The 27,748-nt window shown below is 43.9% G+C and overlaps 1 protein-coding gene across 1 annotated transcript in view; it reads left to right on the top strand.

The window, feature by feature from the left end:
• Positions 1 to 27,748, top strand: part of LOC140492187 (soluble guanylate cyclase 88E-like) — a 275,822-nt gene that overhangs the window by 237,049 nt on the left and 11,025 nt on the right. The window contains exon 14 of the mRNA XM_072591046.1: positions 3,877 to 3,986. Within this exon, the coding sequence (XP_072447147.1) occupies positions 3,877 to 3,986 (110 nt within the window). The remainder of the gene's footprint in view (positions 1 to 3,876; positions 3,987 to 27,748) is intronic.

Genomic DNA, 27,748 nt, shown 5'->3' with positions numbered 1-27,748 from the left:
CAGCTGGGAGAAATTAAAAAATCAGCAGAGGAAGACAAAGTATTTAATTCGGAAAGGGAAAGTAGAATACAATAGTAAGCTTATGGAAAATGTACAAACTGACTGCAAAAGCTTCTGTATGTAGGTGAAGAGAAAAGGACTGATAAAGACAACTGCAGGGCCCTTACACTTAGAATCAGGTGAATCATAATGGACAACAAAGAGATGGCAGACCAGTTGAGCAAGTACTTTGCATCTGTCTTTATGAAGGAAGACACAGGTAACTTTCAGGAAATGCTAGGGGTCAGAGGGTCAAGCATGAAGGAGGAACTGAGAAAATCTTTATTAATCAGGAAATGGTATTGGGGAGATTGATGGGATGAAAACCCAATAACTTCCCAGAGCCTGATGCTCTGCATCCCAGAGTATTTTAGGAAGTGGCCATAGAAATAACAGAGGCATTGGTGACCATTCTCCAGCATTCTGTAGACACTGGAAGTGTTTCAATGGAATGGAGGGTAGCTAATGTAAATCCACTCTTTAAAAAAGGAGGCAGAGAGAAAATGGGGAATTTTAGATCATTTAGCCTGACATTGGTGAGGAAAATGATGAAGTCAATTATTAATAATGTAATAACTTATAATTTGGAAATTAGTGACAGAATTTGTCCAAGTCAGCATCAATTCACTAAAGGGAAATCATGCTTGACAAATCTTTTGGAATTTTTTGAGGATGTGACCATTAGAGTGAATTAGTAGATGTTGTGTATCTGGAATTGTGAAAGGCTTTTGGCAAGATTCTACACAAGAGATTAGGAAGGAAAATTAAAGCTCATGGTGTCAGAGATAATATATTGACTTGGATGGAGAACTGGCGGGCAGGCAGAAAGCCGAGAATTGGAATAAATGGGTCCTTTTCGGAGTGGCAGGCAGTGACAAGTGGGATACTGTAGGGTTCAGTACTAGGACCTCAGCTGTTCACAATACACATTAATGATTTGGATGAAGGAATTGAGTAATATATCTCCAAATTTGTAGATGACACTAAACTGGGTGGCAGTGTGTGCTGTGAGGAGGCTGTTAAGAGGCTGCAGGGTGACTGGCTGAGTGGGCAAATATTTGGCAATTACAATATAATGTGAACAAATATCCACTTTGGTCACAAAATCAGGAATGCAGATTATTATCTGAATGGTGGCTGTTTAGGAAAAGGTGAGGTGAAGTGGCTGAAGGTTGACATGTAGGTGCAGCAGGGAATGAGGAAAGCTCATGGCATGCTGGCCTTCATTCTGAGAGGATTTGAGTATCAGAGTAAGGATATCTTGCTGCAGTTATATAGGGCTTTGGTGAGGCCACACCTTGAATATTGTATTTTGGTCTCCTAGTCTGAGGAAGGATATTCTTGCAATTGAGAGAGTCCCCAGGGCTGGGTGTGATCAGTTCATCCTGCTGACACACGACTGTGCAGCGATGCATAGGTTGTATCACATCATCAAGTTTGTGAATGATACAACTGTAGTGGGTCTCATCAGCACGAACAGTGTACAGAAAGGAGGTGCAGACTGGTACAAAGTGGACAAGACGCACGAGATAGTTGACTTCAGGAGGGCATGGAGCAACCACTCTCCATTGGACATTGATGGCTCCCCCATGGAGATCGTGACGAGCACCAAATTTCTTGGTGTACACCTGGCGGAGAATCTCACCTGGACCCTCAACACTAGCTCCGTAGCCAAGTAAGCTCAGCAGCATCTCTACTTTCTGTGCAGGCTGAGGAAAGCCCACTTCCCACCTCCTAATTCTCACCACATTCTACAGAGCGTTCATTCAGAGCATCCTGAGCTGGTTAGGGAATTGCACCATCTTGGAGTGTAAGACCCTACAACGGATAGTGAGGACAGCTGAGAAGATCTTCGGTGTCTCTTTTCCCTCCATTACTGACATTTACACTGCACGCTGCATCTGAAAGGCTCAGGGCATTGTGGAAGACCCCACACACTCCTCACACAGATTCTTCTCTCTCCTGCCATCTGGCAGAAGATACCAGAGCTTTCGGTCTTTCATGGCCAGGCTGTGCACCAGTTTCCTCCCCATAGCCATCAGGCTCCTTAACACAGTATGAGTGGACACTTTTCCATCTGTCATTCTTTGAACGACTAAAAAAATGTCTATTGTTTATCACTTTGCTATTACACTGTAACTTACGTGTTTAGATTTAGAATACTTACAGTGTGGAAACGGGCCCTTCGGCCCAACAAGTCCACACCAACTCTCCGAAGAGTAAGCCACCCAGACCCATTCCCCCACATTTACCCCTTCACCTAACACTGCGGGCAATTTAGCATGGCTAATTCACCTAACCTGCACATTTTTGGACTGTGGGAGGAAACCAGAGCATCTGGAGGAAACCCACGCAGACACGGGGAGAATGTGCATACAGACAGTTGCCTGAGGCTGGAATTGAACCCAGGTCTCTGGCACTGTGAGGCAGCAGTGCTAACCACTGTGCCACTGTGCCGCCCAAAGTGTTTCGCACTTCTTATGCATTTTGTGCTGTGTATGATTGTGTAGTTTGTGCTGTCCATGTAGCTCCCTCAGTTCTGGAGGAATGCTGTCTCATTTTTACTGTATCAGTTGTATACGGTACAAATGAAAAATAAAAAGCTGCTCTACTCTACTCTTCTTCACTGAAGGTTCACCAGACTGATTTGCAGGATGGCAGGACTGACATATGAGGAAAGATTGGGTTGACTGGGCTTGCACTCACTGGAATTTAGAAGAATGAGGGGGGAGCTCATTGAAACATACAAAATCCTGATGGGATTGTATAGGCTAGATGGGAAGAATGTTTCTGATGTTGGGGAAATCCAGAACTCGAGGTCACAACATAGGGGGCAAGCCATTCTGGACTGAGGATCTCTTCACTCATAGAGTTGTGAACCCGTGGAATTCTCTCCCACAGGAAGCTGTTGGGTTGAGTTCATTATATATAGTCAAGAGGGAGCCGGACATGGCGGGGAGGGTAGGAATGGGATACTTGGATTGCATGATCATCCATGATCATATTGAAGGGCCAAATGGCCTATTCCTGCACCTATTTTCTGTGTTTATCTGCTGACTGTGACATTATAGTTCAATTTCCTTCTACTTTGCCCTTGTGCCTTCGGCAGCTGCAGTAGTTCACTCCTCCTCCGACTGCCTTACCTTGCCCTTCCCACCAATGTCCAGTACTCACCAAAACCTATAGTTAATCCTCCAGCAGCACTTTAACCGCAAACCAGCTCTTCTCAAAATGGTCACTCCACTATAGCTTTCCACCTTTTAATTCACTCCTGGGTAGCCGCTGGTTGCCGAGCAGATTCCTCTCAGAATCCTCCTCCTCCTCCTCTATTGCTTCTCAGCAGTGCTCTCTGTTGGATGCTTTTGTACTGTTCATTGACAGCAGCTCTCCTGTGCTCTCCTCCTCGGTCGTGTTGACTGAGCCATCTCCTCCCAGAATCCTCCTCAGTTGCCTCTCAGCAGCACCCTTTGTTGGATCAAAGAATGTTTGGTGGGAGTGGGAATTCTTGGCGAGAGTGGGGAATGCTGGGAATAATAGGTGGGAATGGGAATGTTTGGTGGGAATGGAAATGTTTGGTGGAAGTTGGATTGCTGGAAATGATTGGTAGGATTGGCCATGATTGATGGGAGTGGGACTGTTGGTAATGATTGGTGGGAGTGGGAATGTTTGGTGGAAGCTGGAATGTTTGGTGGGAATGATAGTTAGGAGTGTCAATGATAATTGGCATTGAGGATATTTGATGAGAGTTGGACTGATTATCGGAAGTGGGAATATTGGGAATGAATGCTTGGAGTTCCACCGAGTTCCAACCTCACTTCCTTTTGTCTCGCTGACTAGGTATCCACTCTGGGATGGTAGTAGCAGGGGTGGTGGGTCACAGGATGCCACGGTTTGGACTGTATGGAGACACTGTCCACACTGCATCAGCCATGGAGAGTAATGGCAAGGTAAGTCTTCAGCATCTCGAACAAGGAAGTACAATGTGTAACCTTTCCTTGCAATGTAGCCCTTTTAACTTGATATCATTTTGGATAATCTGCACTGTCCCCTCTCCCAGGCATGTCCATCCTTCCTGAACTGCTGGGTCCACATGTGAATACTGTACTGTTCTGTTTCTGAACACTTAAGTCTCTTTGTGTTCATTGTTATGATTGCAGCTAATGGTAATACTGAACAAGCCAGGTCTCAGTGTGCAATCTGGCTTTACAGGTCTTAAGTATTATTTTGTCTGTTTGATTACCATGTTAGTCAGTCATTGAATGCATTCACAAGAGGCTGCCAACGTACTTTTAACAAAACAGCATATGTTTATTACACAAGAAAGAAAAAATGGTCAAAACTAAAAATATATATATAAAAAGTAATAATTTTGAAAAACTTATCTTAAACAAAAAGAAAGATTCAACCTACTTTCCCAAAATACCCTTTACAGACATTCAACTCCAGTGAAGTGTCACCTTTATTCGTCACTCTAAAGCTTGTATGATTAACGAGGTCACCAGTGTTTTGTTTCTGTGACTTGCTGCACATTCACCAGATTTGACTCACTTTGTCTCTCCCTAGCACACAGGGACTAGACACTAACTCATTGACTTTTCTCATTGAAGTCTGAGGAAAAAAAATCAGGGCTTTTGCCAGTTACTTTTTTATTTTTTGCATCTTCCAATATGGATCTATTCTTCTGAACTGAACCTGCTTCTGTCTCTCCCTAGTTTAGAATTCTTAACTGAGTAAACAGTTCAGCAATTATCTACCAGATAGCTTGTCCACTCATTTTGTAAAATGTTTTTAATAGGCTGGAAAAATTCCATGATAACCCATATTTTTGCTTCACTAGGTGCTATCTTGCCATGACCCAAACATAACACAAATTTTTTTTATTCCAAATAGAATGATTTTACATTGATAAAGTCCATCCAAGTGCTATAAAAGTTGACACAGCTCTGGCTCAATCAGTGAATGGAACTTGCCAGTTTCCTTTCACAAACAAATTGTTGTCACAAAACAATTTTCTAATTTTCTCAATATAATTCTCCACTTGTGGAATCAGATATGAATTCACTCTCATTAGGATGCTGACTTTGCATTAATTCCATGCACACTTGCTATGACTCAACTGGTAGTATTGGCAGGATCACAGTAGGCGAGCTCCAACTACTGTGACTCAAGGTAATAATATCATTGTCCATTGTGAATTCAATCTCTTCTCTCACTTGAGCTAAATACTCAGGTCCATCTGGGATGGGCAATAAATGCTGACCTAGTCAGCAATATTCAAATGCCATCCACTAATTTAAAAAGAGTCTATAAGGGCATATTTCTTTGATGAAAAACACATCCCTAAATTAACTTCATCTGCAACCGAAATTTATCTCCTGGCCTATTTACAAAATGTGATTAGTGAGTACATAAAAACTTATGGAAGTAATTTTGATAGTTTTTGGGAGAATAGTTTGCAGTCTTAAGCACTTCTGTATTATCCAATCTGAGTGAACAAAGAACAAAGAAGAACAAAGAAGAGTACAGCACAGGAACAGGCCCTTCGGCCCATGAAGCCTCTGCTGCCACATGACACCTTTCTATTCTAAAATCATCTTACCTCCACATGGTTCCAATCCTTCTATTCCCATGCCTATTCGTGTCTCTGTCAAGATGCCTTTTAGGCATTGCTATTGTATCTGCTTCTATCACATCCTTTTGTCAACACATTCCAGGCATTTAACACCTTTTGTGTTAAAAAATAACTTGCCTCTCACATCTCCTTTAAATTTTTCCTCTTCTGTCCTATGAAAACAATTGATAAACGTTCACGGAATACAGGGAGAACTAACCATTTGGATACAGAACTGGCTCAAAAGGTAGAAGACAGAGGGTGGTGGTGGAGGGTTGTTTTTCAGACTGGAGGCCTGTGACCAGTGGAGTGCCACAAGGATTGGTGCTGGGCCCTCTACTTTTTGTCATTTATATAAATGATTTGGATGCGAGCATAATAGGTACAGTTAGTAAGTTTACAGATGACACCAAAATTGGAGATGTAGTGGACAGTGAAGAGGGTTACCTCAGATTATAACAGGATCTTGACCAGATGGGCCAATGGGCTGAGAAATGGCAGATGGAGTTTAATTGTGAAGTGCTGTATTTTGGGAGAGCAAATCTTAGCAGGATTTATACACTTAATGGGCTAGGGAGCATTGCTGAACAAAGAGACCTTGGAGTGCAGGTTCATAGCTCCTTGAAAGTGGAGTCGCAGATAGATAGGATAGTGAAGAAAGCATTTGGTATGCTTACCTTTATTGGTCAGAGTATCGAGTACAGGTGTTGGCAGGTCATATTGCGACTGTACAGGACATTGGTTAGGCCACAGTTGGAATATTATGTGCAATTCTGGTCTCCTTCCTATCAGAAAGATGTTGTGAAACTTGAAAGGGTTCAGAAAAGGTTTACAAGGATGTTACCAGGGTTAGAAGATTCAACCTATAGGGAGAGGCTGAACAGGCTGGGGCTGTCTTCCCTGGAGTGTCAGAGGCTGAGGGGTGACCTTATATAGGTTTACAAAATTATGAGGGGCATGGATAGGGTTAAATAGGCAAAGTCTTTTCCCTGGGGTCGGGATTCCAGAACTAGAGGGCATAGGTTTAGGGTGAGAGGGGAAAGATATAAAAGAGACCTACGGGGCAACGTTTTCATGCAGAGGGTGGTACATGTATGGAATGAGCTGCCAGGGGATGTGGTAGAGGCTGGTACAATTGCAACATTTAAGAGGCATTTGGATGGGTATGTGAATAGGAAGGGTTTGGAGGGATATAGGTCGCGTGCTGGCGGGTGGGACTAGATTGGGTTGGGATATCTGGTCGGCATGGATGGGTTGGACCGAAGGGTCTGTTTCAATGCTGTACATCTCTATGACCCTATGACTCTAATTGATATTTCAACAATGGGAAAAAGACTATTCTATCCATGCTTCTCATAATTTTGCCCCACTGCTTCCAATGTTCAAGTGAAAACAAATCAAGTTTGTTCAATCTATCCTCATGGCTGATACCCTCCAAATCAAGCAACACCCTAATAACCCTTGTCTATATCCTCTCAAAAACTTAGGTAGTGTGGCAACTAGGAGTGACGCAACACTCCAGGCGTGGCCTAACTGAAGTTCTATACAACTGCAACATGACTTGTCAATTTTTATACTCATTGCCCTAATTGATGTAGGCAAGTGTCTTCTTGACCACCTTATCTACTTGTGGGTAACTCAATCAGATTTCTGAGCATGACCTCTCATGCACAAAGAAATTCTGCCTTTTCTAATTAGCCCACATATTTCCAAATGTGAGTAAATCCTGTTCCTCAGAATTTTCTTCGATTGATGTAAGGCTTGCCAGCCTGTAATTTCTTGGATTGTTCCTGTTCCCCTTCTTAAACAAAGCAACAATATTGGGTATTCTCCAGTCTCCTGGGACCTCTCCTGCAAAGAGTTTATAAAGGTTTCGTACAAGGCCCCAACAGTTTCTTTCCTTGCCCCCCTCGGAATTCTTGTATGGATCCCATCAGGTCCAGAGGATTTGACTAAGGACTTGACTACCTAATGTTTTTCAAAACACCTAACACCTCCTCCCTTTTTACATTGCATGCCTTAGAAAATGAAAATATCTATCTTGAGACTCACCTCCTTCTCCTTTATGACGTGGAGATGCCGGTGTTGGACTGGGGCAGACAAGGTCAGAAGTCAGACAACAACAGGTTATAGTCCAACAGGTTTGTTTGAAATAGGATCATAAGACCATAAGGCATAGGAGCTGAAATTAGGCCATTCAGCCCATCAAGTCTGCTCTGCCATTCAATCATGGCTGATAAGTTTCTCAATCCCATTCTCCTGCTTTCTCCCCCATAATCCTTGATTTTCTGAAGAACCTATCTATCTCAGTATTAAATATACTCAATGATCTGGCCTCCACAGCCTTCTGTGGCAATGAATTCCATAGATTCACCAATCTCTGGCCAAAGAAGCTTCTCCTTATCTCCATTCTAAAAGGTCTTCCCTTGACTCTAAGGCTATGCCTTCGGGTCCTAGTCTCTCCTACCAATGGAAACATCTTCTCAACATCCACTCTGTCCAGGCCTTTCAGTATTCTGTATGTTTCAATTAGATCCCCCCCATCCTTCTAAACTCCATCAAACATGGATCCAGAGTCCTCAAACATTCTTCATATGTTAGGCTTTTCATTGCTGGGACCATTCTTGTGAACCTCCTCTGAACACGGGCCAGGGCCAGTATATCTTTGCTGAGATATGGGGCCCAAAAATGTGCGTAATACTCCAAATTTGATCTGACCAGAGTCTTATAGAGCCTCAGAAATACATTCCTGCTTTTATATTCAAGCCCTCTCAAAATAAATGCCATCATGCCTTTGCCTTCTTGACTATTGACTCAACCTGCAGGTTTATCTTAAGAGAATCCTGGACCAGAATTCCCAAGTCCCTTTGCACTTCAGATTTCTAATTTTCTCCACATTTAGAAAATAGTCCATGCCTCTATCCTTCCTACCAAAGCACATGACCTCACACTTTTCTACGTTGTACTCCATCTTCCACTTCTTTGCCCATTCTCCTCACCTGTCCAAATCCTTTTGCAGCTTCCCTGCCTCCTCAATGCTCCCTGTCCCTCTACCGATCTTTGTATCATCTGCAAACTTAACCAGAATGCCCTCAGTTCCTTCATCTAGATCGTTAATGTATAAAGTGAAAAGTTGTAGTCCCAACACTGAGCCTTGCAGAACACCACTTTTATCCCTACTCTAAGCTTCCTGCCAGACAGCCAATCTTCTATCCATGCTAGCACCTTGCCTCTAACACCTTACTCAGCAACCTCCTATGTGGCACCTTGTCAAAGGCCTTCTTGAAATCCTGGTAGATAACATCCATTGGCTCACCTTGGTGTAACCTGCTTGTTACTTCCTAAAAGAATTCTAGCAGATTCCACAGGCATGACCTCCCCTTGATGAAATCATGTTGACTTTGCCCTATTTTACCAGACCCTTTCAAGTATTCAGAAATCTCATCCTTCACAATGGATTCCAGGTTAGGCTAATCGGGTCTGTAATATTACACCTTTTGCCTTACCCCCTTTTTAAACAGGGGTGTCACGTTAGCAATTCTCCAGTCCTCTGGGACTCTTTTTGATTCTAGAGATTCCTAAAAGTTCACCACTAACGCTTCAGCTATCTCACTTAGAACTCTGGGATGTACTCCATCTGGTCCAGGTGATTTCTCCACTTTCAGGCCATTCCATTTTTCCAGCACCTTCTCATTCGAGATGGCCAACATACTCGGCTCTGCTCCCTCACTCTCTTGAATCTTTGGGATATTACTCATTTCTTCCACCATAAAGACTGATGCAAAGTAATTATTCAGTTGCTAGCCATTTCTTTGTTTTCCACTACTATCTCTTCAGCATCATTTTCCAACGTCCAAGTTTGTCTCTTTTTTGCCCTACTGCCTAGCTTACCCTCATATTTAATCCTCTCCCTCCTTATTTCTGTTTTTGTTGCCTGCTGTTGGTCTTTGTAAGCTTCCCAATCCTCTGGTTTCCCACTGCCCTTTGCCACATTATATGCTTCCTCTTTTCCTTTTATGCTATCCCTGACCTCCCTAGTCAGCAATGGTTGCCTCATCCTCCCTGTACCATGCTTCTTTTACTTCAAGATGAATCTCTGCTGTGTCTCCTGAATTACTCCCAGAAACTCCTGTCATTGCTGTTCCATGGTCTTTCCTGCTGGGCTCCTCTCCCAGTCAATTCTACCCAGCTACTCCCTCATGCCTCTGTATTTGCCTTTATTCAGCTGTCATACCGTTACTGATTCTATATTCTCCCTCTCAAATTGCAGAGTAAATTCAATCATATTATGATCACTGCCTCCTCAGGATTCCTTCACCTTAAGCTCCCTTATCAAGTCTGTCTCATTGCACAAAACTAAATCCAGAATTGCCTGTTCCCTAGTGGGCTCCATCACAAGCTGCTCCAAACAACCATCTCGTAGACATTCCACAAATTCTTTTTCTTGCAAACCACTACTAACCTGATTTTCCCAGTTCACCTGCATATTGAAATCCCCCATGGTTACTGTAACTTTGCCTTTCCTATACATCTTTTCTATCTCCCGGTGTATGTTGCGCCCCAGCTCCTGACAACTGTTTGGAGGCCTGTACATCACTCCAACTATGTTTTATTTTATCTTTGCAGTTCCTCAATTCTACCCACACAGATTCTACACCATCTGACCCTACTTCATTTCTTATTATTGATTTAATTTCATTCCTTATTAATAAGGCAACCCCATCCCCTCTGCCTATTTGCCTATCTTTTCGATAGGATGTATATCTTTGAATATTTAGCTCTCTTGCAGAACATGTCTCTGTGATGCCCACCACATCATACCTGCCAATTTCGATCTGTGCCAAGAGCTCATTTACCTTATTCCTTATACTGCGTGCATTCAGATAGAACACTTTCATCCCTCTTCTCATTATCATTCGTTTGTTCAGTGTGCTTAAAGTTTGATTGCTAACCCTTTCCATACACTCTGTCGTATTTGTGTCTGTGCTGGAGATTTTAATAACCTCTCCTGTGTTCTGCACTCTTACCTCCTCCTTTAATTTGGGTTTTCTAATTTCTCTCATTTCCCCCATCACTGAACCAATTGCACCATCCCCCCAACCCCACCACCAACTCCATTTAGTTAAAGCCCTGTATATAGCTGTAGTTATGCTGTTCACTAGGACTCTGGTCCCAGTGTGGTTCAGATGAAAACTGTCCCATCAGAACAGGTCCCTTCTTCCCCAGTATTGGTGCCAATATCCCATGAGTTCAAACCCATTTCTCCCAAACCAATCTTTGAGCCAACCATTTACCTGCTTATTCTTATTGACCCTGTGCCAATTAGCTCTTGGCTCAGGTAGTAATCCAGAGTTTACTTTCTAATTTAGCTCCTAGCTGTTCATACTCCCTTAGCAGAACCTCTGCCCTAGTTTTATCTATGTCCTTACATATGTGGGAGCACGACCACTGGATCTTTACCCTCTCACTCCAAGTTCCTCTGTAGCCCAGATGAGCTATCCCAAACCTGAACACCAGGCAGAAACACAACATTTGGTACTTTCAATCCTGGTCACAGAGAACAGTGTCTATGCCTATAGCTATACTACCTGCAATTACAACAACATTTCTCTTCTCCAGTCTCCACCACCATCTTGAATGGTTCCCTGCACCACGGTGCTGCTGTCAGTCGGCTCATTCTCCCTGCAGTCCCCATTCCCATCCACACAAAGACCAAAGCTCTTGAACAACATGTGGAGCTGAGGCTCCTGCACCCTTCTTTCCCTCCTGGATCCCTCTACCTGTCTCACGATCAGCCTGTCCCTGACCACTGGCTGAATTCGAGTTAGTCTAAGGGGTGTGACTGTCTCCTGAAACACAGCGTCCAGGTAACTTTCCAGCTCCCTCATGTGTCGCAATGTTTGAAGCTCAGACTCCAGCTCATCGACTCTGAGCTGGAGTTCTTCCAGCAATCAACAGTTACTGCAGACATGGTCAGTGGGAACCACAATGGCGTCCACCACCTCCCACATACAGAAACAAAACATCCCCTGATCATCATTCTTATTTTACTTAATTAGTTTTGAATCTGTTTTTTAAAATTTTTTTAACTGTTTTTGTATCGCTGCTTATGCAAATTGTAACTAATAAGTAAGTTGCAGCCAATAAATTAACAAGATTCAATTTAGTACAGATCCGAAGTTAGCAGACCCCTTAGTGGCCAATAAAATCACAGCCCTACTGCGACATTACTTTTCAGTTTCCCCCATAGAATCAGAATCTCTTACCTTCCCAGGCTGCTCTCTGTTCACTCCCGCTCAGCTCTGGTCCCGAAGTGAAGTCATGAACTTTCGGAGTGCTGCCCCTTCATGAGGTGAAGTGAAAGAGAAGCACACACACACACAGAATTTATAGGCAGAGAGATCAAAAGATCATACCAATGGTGTGGCTGGAGTGTCAGCAGGGACAGGCCAAATAATAAGTCTCTGCAGGCGATCAAGAGTTTCAGACGGTGTGAGTAAAGGGCCAATAGCTGAATAACTCTCGAAGGGGATGACTTATAATCCAATTAAATGAGACAGAAAGATAATTACAAAAAATTAAAAATAAGGTGGTAATGGAAACAAACCAAAAGACTGTAATGACATAATACTTACCATGTTATTCCAGTCATTTGGTTTGTCTCCAGCACCACACAGTTTTTAATTCTTTATAATTATCTCTCTCCTTTACGAATACTGATACAAAGTATCTCACTCACTTTCTCTGGCTCTTCACAAAAATTCCCTCCTTTGTTCTTGAGTAGACTTACCTTTTATCTCATTATACCTCTGCTCCTTATTTATGTATAAAATGCCCTGGGATTTTCCATAATTCTGTTCGCCTTTTCACCCTCTTTACTCATTGTTTAAGTTCCTTCCTGCAATCATTATCTCCTTCAAGGGGTCTGTCTGTATTCAGTTTCCTCAACATTATATATGATTCCTTTTTCTTTTTCTAGATTGGAATGGTGCTGGAAAAGCACAGCAGGTCAGGCAGCATCCGAGGAGCAGGAAAATCAACGTTTCGGGCAAAAGCCCTTCATCAGGACGTTTTCTTTTTGACTAAGCACACAATTTCTTTTGTCATTCAAGATTCTTAAAACTTACCATCCTTATCTATCATTTTCGCAGGAAGAAGCTGTTCCTGAACTCTAATCAATTGGCTTTTAAAAAAATCCCACATCCCACCCAAACAACCACCCCCAACCTACATCCCCCAGGTCCTGCCCAATATTGTCATTTTAAGCCTTCCGCCTACTTTAATACTTTCACCTTAGGATCTGGGTTCCCCAGCTGGACTATGCTTCAAGAAATCATCCTGGGCGCACCTACCAAATTCCCCCCATTCAACCCCTGGTACTAAAGGAGTCCCAGTCAATATTGGGGAAGTTAAAATCATCCACCAAAACAACCCTGTTGTTTTTTTACATTTTTCTATAATCTCTCTACATCTCTGTTCCTCTATAACCCATTTGCTGTTGGAAGGCCCATTGTACAATCCCATCAAAGTGATTGTACCCTTCCAATTCCTGTGCTCTACTCGTACAAACCCACTGGATGAGGCCTCTGAGGTGTCCTCTCTCAATACAGCTGGGATAATCTCCCTTATTAAAAAATGTAACACCTCACCTCTTTTACGTTCTTCTCTACCTTGCCTGAAAAATCTAAATCCCAGAATGTAAAGCCGCCACTCTTGTCCCGTTCTGAAGCAAGTCTCTGCAATAGCTGCAATGTCAAAGTTCCCTCAAGATTTCTAGCTCAAACGCTGGTTGCTGTAGTTGTGGGTATGTTCTCCGAGATGGGAAGTTGATTTGCAGACGTTTTGTCCTCTGTCTGGATGGCATCTTCAGTGCTTTGGAGCCTCCTGTGAAGTGCTGCTGTACTGTGCATTCTAGAATTTATTTGGTTCTGTTTCTGCTGCTTCTGGTTGTTTGTTGCAGTGGCCGGTATATGGGGTGTAGGGCAACGTCCTTGTTGATGAAGTCTGTGGGTGAGTGCCCTGCTTCTCGCAATTCTCTGGCTGTCCTCTGTTTAGCTTGTCCAATGATCATTGTGTTGTCCAAGTCGAATTTGTGGTCCTTTTCATCTGTGTCTATGGCTACTTGGGACAGCTGGTCATGGCATTTAATGGTTAGTTGGTATTCATGGATGCAGATTGTTAGTTCATAGAATCCCGACAGTGTGGGAACCCCCGACCCTTCGGCCCAACAAGCCCATACTGGCCCTCCGAAGAGTAATGCACACAGATCCATTCCCCAACCCTACCCTACATTTACTCTGACTAATGCACCTAACCTACACAACCTAACCAACACTATGGGACAACTTAGGCATGGCCAATTCACCTAACCTGCATATCTTTGGACTGTGGGAGGAAACACTTCACCTGGAGGAAACCCACGCAGACTCGGGGAGAATATGCAAACTTCACACAGGCAGTCGCCTGAGGTTGGAATCGAACCTGGGTACCTGGCACTGAGAGGCAGCAGTGCTAACCACTGGGTCACCGTGCCACACTGTGTCTGCCTCTTTGTCCTACACAGTGTTTAGTGCAGTCTTTGCATTGAATCGTGTAAATTACGTTACTCTTGCACATGATGGGTGCAGGGTCTTTTGTCATGGTAAGGTGTTGAATGAGTCTAGCTGTCGGTTTATGAGCTGTCACGAATCCCAGTGTTCAGAGACGTCTGGCTGTCAGATCCGAGACATGTTTTATGTAAGGTAACATTGCTAGTGAGTTAGGTTGTGGCATGTCCTCGTCGCGTTGTTTGTCTGTTAAGCATCTGTGGATGAAATTGCAGGGATATCTGTCCTTAGTGAATACTCTGTAGAGGTGTTCTTGTTCCCTTCGTAGGTTGGGAGTGCTGTAGTGTGTTGTAGCCCTTTTGAACAGAGTCCTAATGCAGCTTCTCTTGTATGTGTTTGGGTGATTGCTGTTGTCCGAGTTGAAAATGTGTTGCTGGAAAAGCGCAGCAGGTCAGGCAGCATCAAAGGAACAGGAGAATCGACGTTTCGGGCATAAGCCCTTCTTCAGGAATGAGGAAAGTGTGTCCAGCAGGCTGTTGTCCATCAACAAGCACATTGACCTGGACCCAATATACCAGCCAGTACAAAAAACACTTCCGGAACTGCCGACCAGAAGCAGCAGGAATGGAACCAAATAAATTCCAGAAGACACAGTACAGCAGTGTTTCACAGGAGCACAAGAGATATCACCTAGACAGGGGGAAGAAACATCTGTAAATCAACTTCCCAGCTCGGTGAACACACCCACAACCACAATCAAAGTAATTTCTATTAATCCAAGCTGTCTTCCCTGTCATATTCCTCACTTGAAACAAATACACTTCAGATTCCCAGTCACGGTGTCGTCTCCCTTTCTATTCGTCCTCTTAGCCTTACTGGCTCTAATCTCTAACTCTTCTTCAGTCATTGTACCTGTTGACCATTTTCCTACGAAACAAATTTAAATTCTCCTGAGTGACACAAGGAACTCTCCCTGGAGTTTCGACATTTGAATTTCCAATTTTGATCCATTCTTTAATCATTCTCACTCTTTCCATTCCCCAATTCTTTCACGTCTGTAAATATGTTTGTGTTCTGACAGAGCTAATGCCCACAGTATGGCTTTAATATAAAACACAATACACTCTCGTTAATCTTTCCTCCTGTCTGGAGTACTCATTACCTAACTACATAGAACATAGCACAGAACAGCACAACAGCATGCCTTCAGCCCACATGTCTGTGCTGACCTTGATGCCATTTTAAATGAATACCAAGAGCCTGCACATTGTTCATATCCCTTTATTCCCGAAGTGTTCATGTGTTTGTCTAAATGCCTCCTAAACATTGCTACCATATCAGGTTCTACCATCTCCCCTGCCAGTATGTCCCAGGCACCTACCACTCTCGTATGTAAAAAACTTGCCTCGCACATCTCCTTTAAACTTTCTCCCTCTCACCTTAAACCTATGTCTCCCAGTACTTGACATTTTCACAATGGGAAAGAAGACTCCAACTACCCATCCTCTCCATGCCTCTTATAATTGTATATATGTCTATCAGTCACTCTTTAGCCTCTGATGCTCTAGCAAAAACAATCCAAGTTTGTCCAAGCTGTCCTTATAGCTAATACACCCCATTCCAGGCAACATCTTGATAAAGCTCTTTTGCATCCTTTCCAAAGCCTCCACATCCTTCCTATAACAAGGCGACCAGAACTGTACACAATACCCCAAATGTGGCCTAACTGAAGTCGCAAACAGCTGTAACATAACTTTCCTACTTTTATACTCAAGGAGCCTACAACCACACAGCCTCAATATTGAATTCACCAGTTTCCAAATCCCCCAACCCCAGTCCAGATACAACCCTCTGACTCTGCACCACCTTCTTGATCTGACCCTACCTGTCCAGCTTCCTTCCCTCCTGTCCGCTACACCTTTCCGATCGACCAATCACCATAACCTCCTATCTGCAACCACCCATTGCCATCCCACCTAACATTCCCCTAGCCCCAGCCCCCCCCATTTATTTCTCAGCCCCTTTCCCCCCTCCCCAGTCATGATGAAGAGTCCTGCCCGCAACATCAACCCACTTGCTCCTCAGATGCTGCCTGACCTGCTGTGCTTTTCCAACACCACACTTCATTGACTCTCACTCTCTAGCATCTGTCGTCCTCACTATCTCCAAGCATGCCTATTTAACCACCTTATTCACTGATGTTGCTACTTTCAGAGAGCTGTGGTTTCTACATGCCTAGTTCCCTCTGAATGTTAATGCTTCTGAGGGTTCTGCCATTCACTGTTTCTTTTTTCCTGTTTATAACCTTCCAAAATGCGTCACCTCTTATTTGTCCAGATTAAAATCCATCTGTCATTTTTCTGCGTATATCCTGCTGTAACTTTTGGCAATCCTTCTCATTATCTGCAGCTCCCCCAATCTGTGTGCTGTCTCCAAACTTACTTATCATGCCACCTATGTTCTCCTCCAAATCTATTGCATATATTACAAGCAGGAGTTCTAGCATTGATTCCTGTGGAACGTCACTAGTCACAGATCTCCAGTCAGAAACACCCCGTTCTATCACTACTCTGTGCTTTCTATGACCATTTCTGTATCCAATTTACCAGCCCACCATGGATCCCATGTGATGTAACCTTTTGCATCAGCTGACTGTGAAAGGCCTTGTCAAATGCTTTGGTAAAGTCCATGGAGACAAGATCCATTGCTCAATCCTCATCAATGATTTTTGTCACTTCCTCAAAGAACTCAGTAAAGGTTATGATGCAAGACCTGCCCTGCAAAATCCCTCCCTGATGAAGGGCTTATACCTGAATCGTCGATTCTCCTGCTCCTTGGATGCTTCCTGACCGGCTGTGCTTCTCCAGAATCACACTTTTTGACTCTGATCTCCAGCATCTGCAGTCCTCACTTTCACCTGCAACAGTCATGTTGACCATTTCTATTAAGTCCATTCTTCTCCAAATGCGAGTAAATCCTGTTCCTAAAAGTCTTCTCGAATAATTTCTCTATCACTGATGTAAGGCTAATCAGGCCTATAATTTTCTGGATTATCACTGATCCCTTTCTTACACAAAGGAACAACATTGGCTATTCTCATCTTCAATTGGACCTCACCTGTAGCTAAAGCCACCCAACATCTCTTTCTCAATATCGGCATTCCCCAGAGTATCAACATAACCCTCCGTAATCTTACCATCATCCATTTCCTTCTTCTTGTTGAAATCTGATGCAAAGTACTCAATAGGGAACTCATCCACCTCCTCTGGCTCCATGCATAAATTCTCTCATTTATCTGTGAGTGGGCCTATGCTTTTCCCTAGCTACCACCTTGCACCTAATATATGTACAAAATGCCACGGGATCCTTCTACTTGCCAGAGACAACTCATAGCCCCTTACAGCCCTCCTAATTCACATCACTAAGTTTCTTTTTGATTTGATAAAGTTCAGTGAATCTCGCTTAGGTTCCCCAAAGACAGGTTCTCCCTTGTCTCCAGTAACAAACTTCAAATGTTGGCCTTTTTACCTGCTTCAGTTTTCATAGGTTTGTTGTTTTTTCAACACTTTCCAAATGTTCCTTTTTTTGGCCAACTCATGCTTCCCTTAGATTTTCTCTGAAATGTGCCACATACAGAATGCTGTCTCTGAACTTTAGTTTTATTTAATCCATAAGGGCATCTAAGACATGTCTGATCTTATCTTTATGAGATCCTGGCCATTAAAAATGTTTCCGTGTTAACCCATGTTTTTCTAATACATACAGGACCTGTCATTGGAATGTGGTGAACCAGTTGTAACCCCTCATTGTGATGCTCAGATGGTAATACCACTTGATGGACCACTGCCCAGTCCTCACTCGTAATATTATTTCGATCAATTATTAATATTATCTAGGTCTTCTGGATCAATTTCTGAGTTCACTGTTAAATATAACTCATCCAATTTAGGATCCATTTGCTGTATTTCTATCTTTTTAAAAATGGTAGGCTAAACATGTCAGCTTCTCGCTGTTCACCTCAATCCTTTTAACTTCAGTTAAACAGTGTCAAATAATTGAATGTCCATGCCATCTCCCCTTTTCATGTACTCTTCTTCCTGTCCAATTGTTTGGGCCTGAGATCTAGTCACAACACAGTAAGGAAATAGTCCAGGATGTTCTTTCTGGAGCATCTTGATTTCGGATAGTCAACATGGTTTTGTCAAGAGCAGGTTGTGTCTCCAAACCTCATTGAGTTTTTTGAGAAGGTGACCAAGCATGTAGATGAAGGTAGGGCAATTTACATAGTATACATGGACTTCAGTAAAGCTTTTGATAAGGTTCCATGTGATAGGCTGTTGGAGAAAATGCAGAGGCATGGGATTGAGGGTGATTTAGTAGTTTGGATTAGAAACTGGCTTTCTGAAAGAAAGCAGCGAGTGATGGTTGATGAAAAATATTCAGCCTGGAGTCTGGTTAAAAGTGGTGTGGCACAAGGATCTGTTTTGGGACCACTACTGTTTATCATTTTTATAAATGATTGAGATGCAGGCATAGGTGGATGGATTAGTAAATTTGCAGTTGACACTAAAGTCGGTGGAGTAGTGGACAGTTTGGAAGAATGTTACAGGTAGCAGGGGGACTTGGATAAACTGCAGGATTGGGCTGAGAGGTGGTAAATGGAGTTCAAAGTAGCTAAATGTGAGGTGATGCACTTTGGGAAGAATAACAGGAAGGCAGAGTACTGGGTCAATGGAAAGATTCTTGGTAGTGTGGATATGCAGAGGGATCTTGGATGCCATAAACATAGATCCCTGAAAGTTGCCATCCAGGTTGATAGTGCTGTTAAGAAGGCATACGGTGTGTTAGGTTTCATTGGTAGAGTGATTGAGTTCCGGAGCTGCAATATCATGCTGCAACGATACAAAAGGCTAGTATGGCCATACTTGGAATATTGTGTACAGTTCTGGTCGCCATATTTCGGGAAGGATGTGGAAGCATTGGAAAAAGTGCAGAGGAGATTTACCAGGATGTTGCCTGGTCTGGAGGGAAGGTCTTATGAGGAAAGGCTGAGAGACTTGGCTCTGTTTTCATTGGAAGGAAGAAGGCTAAGAGGGGATTTGATAGAGACGTACAAGATGATCAGAGAATTAGATAGGGTAGACAGTGGTAGATCTTTTTCCTAGGATGATGACGTCAGCTTGTACGAGGGGACACAACCATAAATTGAGGTGATAGATTTAAGACAAATGTTAGAGGCAGGTTCTTTACTCAGAAAGTGGTAAGGGTGTGGAATGCCCTATCTGCCAATGTAGTTAACTCAGCAACATTAGGGAGATTTAAACAATCCTTGGATGAGCACGTGGATGATTTTGGGATAGTGTAGGGGGACGAGCTTAGGATAGTTCATGGGTCGGCGCAACATTGAGGGCCTATTCTGTGCTGTATTGTTCTATGTTCCATCTCGGTTTCCTTTCACTTCCACTGGCTGTTCCGACACCTCCCTTGAGCCCAATATTTTTGAACCAACCAGGTTATTTCCCAAAATTAAATCAACTCCTTAGGGATTTATTTCACCACTCCAGTTACAAATTTTCCATTCTGTATAATGGGACTGATTTGTAACCTCCAATTGCAAACCTCCAATTAATAGCTTTCCTTTACTAAGACCTCTGGAAGACAACTTGTATCATCAGCCAGCATCCGTGACCTTTTTGCTCCAGTATCATTCAATATCTTCATTAGAATATGTAGTAATTGGAACCAGGTCGACCTCATTGACGATGAGGTTCTTGACTGGGGTTGTTAACCTGGGCCAATCAAGAAAGCCTTAGCTAATCAATAGAATCAGGAGGAGGTTCAAATGTGATAGCCTAGTGATATTATCACTAGATTTATTCATCCAGAGACCTAAGTCATGCTCTAGGGGTCTGGTTCAAATCCCACCATAACAGATGGTGAAATTGGAATTCAATATGTGCTTGCTTCAGCAGCACATACTAAAATTGGAGCAATACAGAGAAGATTATAACGAGGAGACTGGCTGCCCCTTCCCTTGTAAGTAGTGCTTTTTTTGTGAACTGTATTTTGTTTATTGTCAACTGTTTGTACAGTTTCATAAAATATAAAACAAAATACCCAGGAGTTTAGAATCTCTTCAGTTGAGGACTGACTTCAAGATGGCTGGCCAAAAGAAGAAAAAAAGAAAAAATCAGGAAATCAGAATCTCCTGAATCCAAGAGATTGACTCTGAGCTGACTGGCCACAGCCAGTGTGTTACTGTGAGTTTTTGTTTCTTGGGGACCTGATTCCTGAACTGACTGATCTACACATCCCGTTTGTGATGGGTATTCCTTTTTGAGGACTGATTCCTGAACTGACTGATCTACACATCCCATTTGTGATTTGGACTCCTCTTTGAGGACTGATTTCTGAACTGACTGATCTACGTAGTCAGTTTGTGATTGGCACCCCTTTTTGAGGACTAATTTCTAAACTGGCTGATCTACGCAGTCAGTTTTAAAAAATATATAAAACCAGATTAGAATTTCCTCAATTGAGGACTGACTCTGAGCTGGCAGGCTATAGCCAGTCTACTGGGCACTAGTAAATGACAGGTGACTTGATGATGGGATACTGACCTCTGTACAGTTATTTCATCTATCTCTTTGATAAGAAAAATAAGGAACATCTCTCCCTTTGCAATAAAATATTCAGAACCTTCATTGGTCTGACTTGTTTACCAATAGCCAGTGAAATATTTTCTTGAATGTCCTGAGTCATCTTTCCCTTCACAGTAGATTCTGAGGAAACATGGTACACCTAAACCACTACTACAATTTTAATACCCTTTTTTTCCCTGATACACCCTTTGCAAAGGTGCTTTTATTATTTCAATAGGTTTTCCAGTAATTAGTTACAGTATGTCCAGTCTAATTACAATGAAAACATTCTATTTTCTTTAGGTTATAACCATCAGATGCGATGGGCCAAAGTGCAGTAGATCTCTTTGACTCAATGATTATTTCTAATTTTGACATCCTTATGGTTCTTTCCTAAAAATAATAGTTATTCCACACTCACATTTTCTATTCCATCAATTTCCTTCTTGATTTCCATGTCATTATCTCCTGTATGTAAATGTCTGTTGGAAATATCTTTGGGATCAGCCTGAACTGTTTTCTTCTCTGATCTTTGATGCTTGACACTCATCTAAATAAGTTGTGGGAGACTGGTTTGGAATTCTTCCATACTCATCATTTCCTTCATCCTTTCAAACATTTTTCTTTCAAACCTGATTTATGAAAACCGCTGATCTCATAGAACTTCCTTTTCACTTGAAGTTCTACATTTGACTGATTAAATATTTCTGTTCTTTAAATTCAGAACCAAGCTTCTCAGTATTGAATATTGCTAGTTTGATTGCCTGCAGACTGTTGTCCCTGACATACTGGTGCTCACATTCATATTTCTGCGTATTGTCACACCTTTTGGCCATTTTAACTTTCCTGATAGCTTTTCAAATTCTATTCCCTGTAAAATTGGGGACTTAAGTACAGATTCTTAGTGAAATCAAATTTCTCATTGGAATCAGAATAATTCTCTGAGCTTCTCTAACCAAGTCCAATTGTTTGATTTTCCTCTCGGGAATTCTATTGTCCTTTCTTACTTCTTCTCTTCTCTTTCCAATTCAAGCTTTCTTGTCTCCAGTTCTCCTTTTCTTTCTTTCTCTTTCCTCCCCTCTAACCCCAACCTCACCAACAAACCAGGGGATGGAGTGGGAGGGGGAGGGGGGCACAATGGTAGTTTGGCGCACCGACTTTTAAATTGCTGAAGCCAGACATCAACTCATGGACACCTCTTACCGTGCCCTCGACCACGACCCCACCTCCCATCACTAAACCATCATCTCCCAGACTATCCACAACCTCAGGGGATCACCAATCCACAGCCTCCAACCTCAGTTCCCCAACCCTGCACCACCTGGTTCTACCTCTTACCTGAAATCCACAAACCTGACTGCCCCAGCCAACCTATCGTCTCTGCCTACTCCTGCCCCAATGAACATATCTCCTCATATCTCAACCCCATCCTGTCCCCTTGGTCCAGAAACTCCCCACATACATTCAGGACACTATCCACCTCCTCCATGACTTTCAATTCCCTGGCCCCTACACCTCATCTTCACCATAGATATCCAGTCCATGCACATGTCGAATCCCCATGGGAAAAGGTCAACAAGCCCTCTGTTTCTTCCTCTCCCCCCAACCCGACCAGTACCATTCTACTGACATACTCATTTGATTGGTGGTACTGGTCCTCACCCTCAATTTCTCCTTCAAATCTTCCCACTTCCTTCAGACCAAAGAGTAGCCATAGACACCCACATGGGCCCCAGCTATGCCTGCCTCTTCATAGGATACGTGGAACAATCCATCTTTCATAGTTACATTGGCATCATCACCCACCTTTTCCTCTACTACATCGATGACTATATTGGCACCACCCACAAGGAGGTTGAGCGGTTTGTTGACTTGACTAACATCTTCCACCCTGACCTCAGGTTCATCTGGACCATCTTGGACACCTCCCTCCACTTCCTGGATCTCTCCCTCTCCAGCAACTGATTCAATACAAACATCTATTTCAAACCCACCAACTCCCACAGCTACCTTCCTCCCACCCCATCTCCTGAAAAGCGTGATCCCTCCCAATTCTCACCTCTGCCTTATCTGCTCCCAGGAGGAGCAATTCCACTCCAGGACATCCCAGATGGCCTCCTAGTTCAAGGAGCACAATTTCCCCTCCAACATGGTCAACAATGCCCTCCAGGACATCACCTCCACTTCCTGCACCTCCGCCCTGGAACTCCATTACACCAACTGCAGCAAGGATAGAACCTCCCCCCACCGGTCCTCAACTTCCACCCCATCAATCTCCAGATACAGTGTATTATCCACTGCCATTTCCTCCACCTACAGTCAGACCCCACCACCAGAGATATATTTCCCTCCCCATCCCTGTCAGCATTCCATAGAAACCATTCCCTCTGCGACTCCCTCGTTAGGTCCATGCAACCCACCACCACACCCTCTCCTCCTGGCACCTTCCATTGCTCCTACGTCTCCCCCCTTACCTCCCTCCTAGGCCCTAAAGGATCATTTCAAATCTGGTGGAGATTTTCCAGAACATCCACCCACTTCATCTACTGTGTCTGTTGCTCTCGATGTGGTCTCCTCTATGTTGGGGAGACCAAGCACCAACTTGCAAAGTATTTCAGAGAGCATCTGGGATGCACACACCAAACGACCCCACCGCTCTGTGGCTGACCACTTTAACTACCCTTCCCATTCTGTCAAGGACATGTAAGTCCTAGGCCTCTACCGCCAAACCAAAGCCACCTGCCAACTGGAGGAAGAACGCCTCATCTTCCAATTTGGGACCCTTCAACCACACAGTATTAACATCAACTTTAACAGTTTCCTCATTTCCCTTTCACCCACCTCATCCTGGATCCAACCCTCCAACCCGGTACTGCCGTTTTTAAAGGTCCTACCTGTCCATCTTTCTTCCTACTTATCTTCCCCTCCCTCCTCTCTGACCTATCATCATTACCCCCACCTCATCCACCTATCATCTTCTCAGCTAGCTTCCCCCCACCCCCACTACCCTATTTATCTCTCAACCCACCACCCACCCTACATTCCTGATTAAAGGTTTATGCCCAAAACATCGACTTTCCTGCTCATCGGATGCTGCCCGACTTGCTGTGCTCATGGTATTGGAGATATTGTACTTGCATGGATAGAGAACCGTTTGGCAGACAGGATGCAGGGAATTGGATTAAATGAGCACTTTTCAGAGTGGCAGGCAGTGGTAAGTGGGGCCGCCCAGGGTTCAGTGATGGACCTCAGCTGTTCGTAGTATACATTAATACTTTGGGCAAAGGAATTGAATGCAATACCTCCAAAGTTGCGCTTGACACTAAACTGGGTGGCAGTGTGTTCTGTGAGGAGGATGCTAAGAGGCTGCAGGTTGATTTGGACAGGTTGGCTGAGTGGGCAAATCCTTGGCAAATACAATTTAATGTGGATAAATATCCAATTTGGTCACAGAATCAGGAAGGCAGATTATTATCTGAATGGTGGCACTTTAGGAAAAGGTGAGATGGAACAAGACCTGAGTGTCATGGTGGAACAGTCGCTGAAGGTTGCGATGCAGGTGCAGCAGACGATGAGGAAAGCTAATGGCGTGCTGACCTTCATAATGAGAGCATTTGAGTATAGGAGTAAAGATGGCTTGCTGCAGTTATACAGGGTTGAAAAATGTGGTGCTGGAAAAACACAGCAGGCCAGGCAGCATCCAAGGTGCAGGAGAATCGACGTTTAGGGCATAAGCCCGTCTTCAGGAATGACGCTGGTGTGCCAAGCGAGCTGAGATAAAGGGTATGGGGGAGGAAATTTGGGGGAGGGGCACTGGGAATATGATAGGTGGAAGGAGGTAAGGGTGAGGGTGATAGGCCGGAGAGGGGGTGGGGGCGGAGAGGTCGGGAAGAATATTGCAGGTCAAGAGGGTGGTGCTGAATCTGGGGGTTGGGACTGAGATAAGGTGGGGGGAGGAGAAATGAGGAAGCTGGAGAAATCTACATTCATCCCGTGTGGTTGGAGGAAGGTGAGGCGCTCTTCCTCCAGGCGTTGTGTGGTCAGGGTCTGGCAATGGAGGAGGCCAAGGACCTGCATGTCCTTGGCGGAGTGGGAGAGCGAGTTAAAGTGTTCAGCCACAGGGCGGTTGGTGCGGGTGTCCCAGAGGTGTTCCCTGAAACATTCCGCAAGTAGGCGGCCTGTCTCCCCAGTGTAGAGGAGACCACATCGGGTACAGTGGATGCAGTAAATGATGTGTGTGGAGGTGCAGGTGAATTTGCGACGGATATGGAAGGATCCATTGGAGGGAGGTGAGGGGGGAGGTGTGGGTGCAAGTTTTGCACTTATTGCGGTTGCAGGGGAAGTGCTGGGAGTGGAGGTTGGGTTGGTGGGGGGTGTGGACCTGACGAGGGAGTCGCGGAGGGAGTGGTCTCTCCAGAATGCTGATAGGGGTGGGGAGGGAAATATATCCCTGGTGGTGGGGTCTGTTTGGAGGTGGTGGAAATGATGGAGGATGATACGATGTATTCGGAGGTTGGTGGGGTGGAAGGTGAGGACCAGTGGGGTTCTGTCCTGGTGGTGATTGGAGGGGTGGGGTTTAAGGGCGGAGGTGCGGGAAGTGGAGGAGATGCGGTGGAGAGCATCGTCGACCATGCGGAGGGGAAATTGCAGTCTTTGAAGAAGGAGGCCATTTGGGTTGTTCGGTAGTGGAATTGGTCCTCCTGGGAGCAGATGCGGCGGAGGCGAAGGAATTGGGAATCTGGGATGGCATTTTTACAGGGGGCAGGGTGGGAGGAGGTGTAATCTAGGTAGCTGTGGGAGTCAGTCGGTTTGTAGTAAATGTCTGTGTTGAGTCGGTCGACCGAGTTGGAAATGGAGAGGTCTAGGAAGGGGAGGGAGGAGTCTGAGACGGTGCAGGTAAATTTGAGGTCGGGGTGGAAGGTGTTAGTAAAGTGGATGAACTGTTCAACCTCCTCGTGAGAGCACGAGGTAGCGCCAATGCAATCATGGTGAGAATTGAGGGCCAGCATATTGCCCTAAAAATGAAGGGCAAGGGCAGGCAATCCAAGGGTAGCATGAGTTTGATCAAGAAAGAAAAGGAAGCATGTGTCAAGCACAGTGCATTACAAACAGGGGAAGCCTTTCAGGAGTATAGAGTGTGTAGAGGTTGTACAAAAAGGAAATTAGGAGGGCAACAAGGGTCCACAAAATATCTTAGGTGGGATTGAGGAAACATCCAAGGCACCTTATAAATATATTAAGAGTGAGAGAACTAGAGGGTAGGGGTGGGACCCATTAGAAACCAAAGGAGCATGGTGCCAGTGGACATGGGTGAGGTTTAAAATGGATACTTCTCATCCGTATTCACAGAGTAAAAAGACTTTGTCACCAGGGAGTTCAGTTTGCATGGTCAGGTTCGAGAACATGTTAATATTAATATGGGGAGCTATTAGATGTATTAGTGGACATGCAAGTGCATTAATCCCCAAGGCCTGATGAAATGTAACTAGGTCAGAGCCTGTGCGAAGTTAGTTATCACTTTTCTAGCCTCAGGCAAAGTGACAGATCGCTTGAGGAGAGTTAATATGGCTCCTGTGTTCAAGAAGGGAAGCAGAGACAGACCTGGTAATTATACAGAGCAATTAGTCTGATATCAGGGAAATTATTGGAAAATATTCTGAATGATAGGATTAATAAATACTTGGAAATGCAGGAATTGATCAGGGATCATCAGAATGGATTTGCTGATCTGTCTGACTGAGTTTTAAAAAAAGGTTTACAAAATATGTTGATGAGACTAGTACAGTTAATATGGTTTATATGGACTTCTATTTGGCCTTTGACAATGTCCCACATAGAAGGCTGGTCCAAAAGGTCATGGTACCCAAGGCAACTTGGCAAATTGGATCCAAAACTGGTCTACAAATTGCAGGTAATGGTGGAGGGTTGTTTTTGTAACTGAAGCCTGTGACCAGCAGTGTGCCACAGGGATTGATGCTAGAACCCTTGCTATTTATTTTTGTTAACAACTTGGATGTGAATGTAGAAGTTTAATTAGTAAGCTTGTATGATTAGATTCCCTACAGCGTGGAAACAGGCCCTTTGGCCCAACAAGTCTACACCAACCCTCCGAAGAGTAACTCTTTGGACTGTGGGAGAAAACTGGAGTACCCAGAGGAAACCCACCCAGGCACGGGGAGAATGTGCAAACTTCACACAGTTGCCCAAGGCTGGAATCAAACCTGGGACCCTGGTGTTATGAGCCACTGTGCTATCCTTTGTATATGACACAAAATTTGGTGGTGTTAATAATGGGGATTGTCCCAGATTACCATCTGATATTGCTGGTAAATTGGGCACAGCAATGGCAGATGGAATTTGATCCTGATAAACACAAGACGGTGCATTTTGGGAAGGTGGTAGGGATATGGAATGTGCTGCCTGGAAGGTGGTGGGTACTCTTGCAACATTTAAGAAACATCGGGATGAGTACTTAAAATCCCAGGGCATACTATGCTATGGACCAAATGGTAAATGGGATTAGTGTAGTTCGGTGTTTGCTAATCAGAATTGACACAGTGGCTGAAGGGTCTGTTTCTATCCTGTTTGACTCTGTGTGTTACTCTGCTATTGACTTTGTATGTTTGTGCGGGGGAGGTCTTGTCTCAAAAATTTGATTGAGCTTTTTGAGGATGTTACAAAGGTGATTGATAAAGGTGGATGTTGTTTACATAGATTTTACTGAAGCATTTCATAAGGTTCCTGACAGTAGGCTGGTACAGATGACTAAGTCACTTCGGATCCATGGTGAGTTAGCCAGTTGGATACAAAATTGGCTTGGTCATAGAAGACAGAGGGTATTTGAGGTGATATGTTTTTCCTACTATAGGTATGTAACTAGTGGTGTTCCTCAAGGATCAGTGCTGGGATCC

This window comes from Chiloscyllium punctatum, chromosome 20 (assembly GCF_047496795.1).
Source record: "Chiloscyllium punctatum isolate Juve2018m chromosome 20, sChiPun1.3, whole genome shotgun sequence".
Taxonomy (NCBI): domain Eukaryota; kingdom Metazoa; phylum Chordata; class Chondrichthyes; order Orectolobiformes; family Hemiscylliidae; genus Chiloscyllium; species Chiloscyllium punctatum.
The sequence above is the reverse complement of the archived record's forward strand: the minus strand, read 5'-3'. Positions and strand labels throughout refer to the sequence as shown.